Below are 1,150 nucleotides of genomic sequence, written 5' to 3' on the forward strand. Positions count from 1 at the left end.
CCCAGATCTCGCGCCCCTCGCATGCAGCGCGCGGGAGCGCACCCGCTCAAGCGGTGTGAGCGGCGTCTCTCGATGGAGTCACTGAGAGTAGGAGTGGGAGCGCACCCGAGCCTGAAGAACGAGCGCAGCTGCGGCTTCGGCTCGGACGAGGCGCTCGCGGCGCGGGTGCGGACGCCGCTGCTGCTGCTCTCGGCCGGAAACGACCCGCCAAACGTCCAGCCCGGCGGCGCCGTGGCGCGTGCCCTGGCGGCCAGCGGCGGTGCGGGTCCTTGTATTCGGACTAGCACACTCAGACACGTGTTCGACTGGTTGTGTTCGGCGCTTTTGCGGCTTGTGTGTCCACGCGCCGTCCGTTTAGTCCCACCCTCAGCGCGCTTCTGTTCCTGCCGCAGGTCACGCGCGCGCTTTCCCGACGATGGACCACGGGTGGGTCACGCGCGGAGACGTCGACGACGGCGCGGTCGCCGCCGAGGTGGAGAGGGCCCTCGAGGAGACACTCGCCTTCCTGCGGGAGCACGTGTAGACCAACGTACTTTGGCCTCGCGGGGGAGAGGCAGCAGAGCGGGCGCGGTCACTGCATGCATGTGCATGTATCTGCCACCCTAGCCGCCCTTTGTACCTTCTGTGCATCTTCGTCCCCTGTCTGTACATCTTCGTGCGCGTCAACGCGTGTATTTATGTAAGGCAGTGACCGCTGTTTTTCTTTTGAGGCTAGTTCCATTTCACTCTCTGACACGCTAATCTTGAAAACGTCCAACGGAGCTCCGTGTTGCTCCCAGCGCCCTCCCCCGCGCTTCCTGCGGCCCTAGCCGATGGTACTAGCATGGAAGGTCATCTGGCTACCGCGAGAGCGACCCAACTCGTCGACATCGTCCGATGATGGTGCCTCAAAGTCAGCCTTCGGAGGCTATCGTGGGGTCGAGCCGGCAGTAGCCGTGACATGTGGTTCCACCACCCCTCGTAGGCTTTGCCTCTGACCGTCACCGTTCCCAGGCTGCCTAATGGGATGGAAAGAAAGGCTCGGCGAGCGTATAGAAGCGTGCTCGACCTCGTCGTGGCAGCCTGCACGGCAGCGCTGGTAGGTGCGATGAGTGTCGTGCCACCTGACCCGAGACGGGTCGCAGGTGTCGTACCGAGCGCGTCGAGACCG

General features: G+C 64.3%; 1 protein-coding gene across 1 annotated transcript; it reads left to right on the forward strand.

The window, feature by feature from the left end:
* Window positions 1-72: 72 nt before the first annotated feature.
* Window positions 73-645, forward strand: EMIHUDRAFT_460887 (hypothetical protein; the record flags this gene model as incomplete). Its single annotated transcript, XM_005756203.1, has 2 exons — window positions 73-259; window positions 393-645. 2 exons carry the CDS (start codon window positions 73-75, stop codon window positions 521-523), a joined length of 318 nt encoding a protein of 105 aa, XP_005756260.1. The 3' UTR covers window positions 524-645.
* Window positions 646-1,150: the final 505 nt, after the last annotated feature.

Source organism: Emiliania huxleyi (assembly GCF_000372725.1).
Source record: "Emiliania huxleyi CCMP1516 unplaced genomic scaffold EMIHUscaffold_9823, whole genome shotgun sequence".
Classification (NCBI taxonomy): Eukaryota; Haptophyta; order Isochrysidales; family Noelaerhabdaceae; genus Emiliania; species Emiliania huxleyi.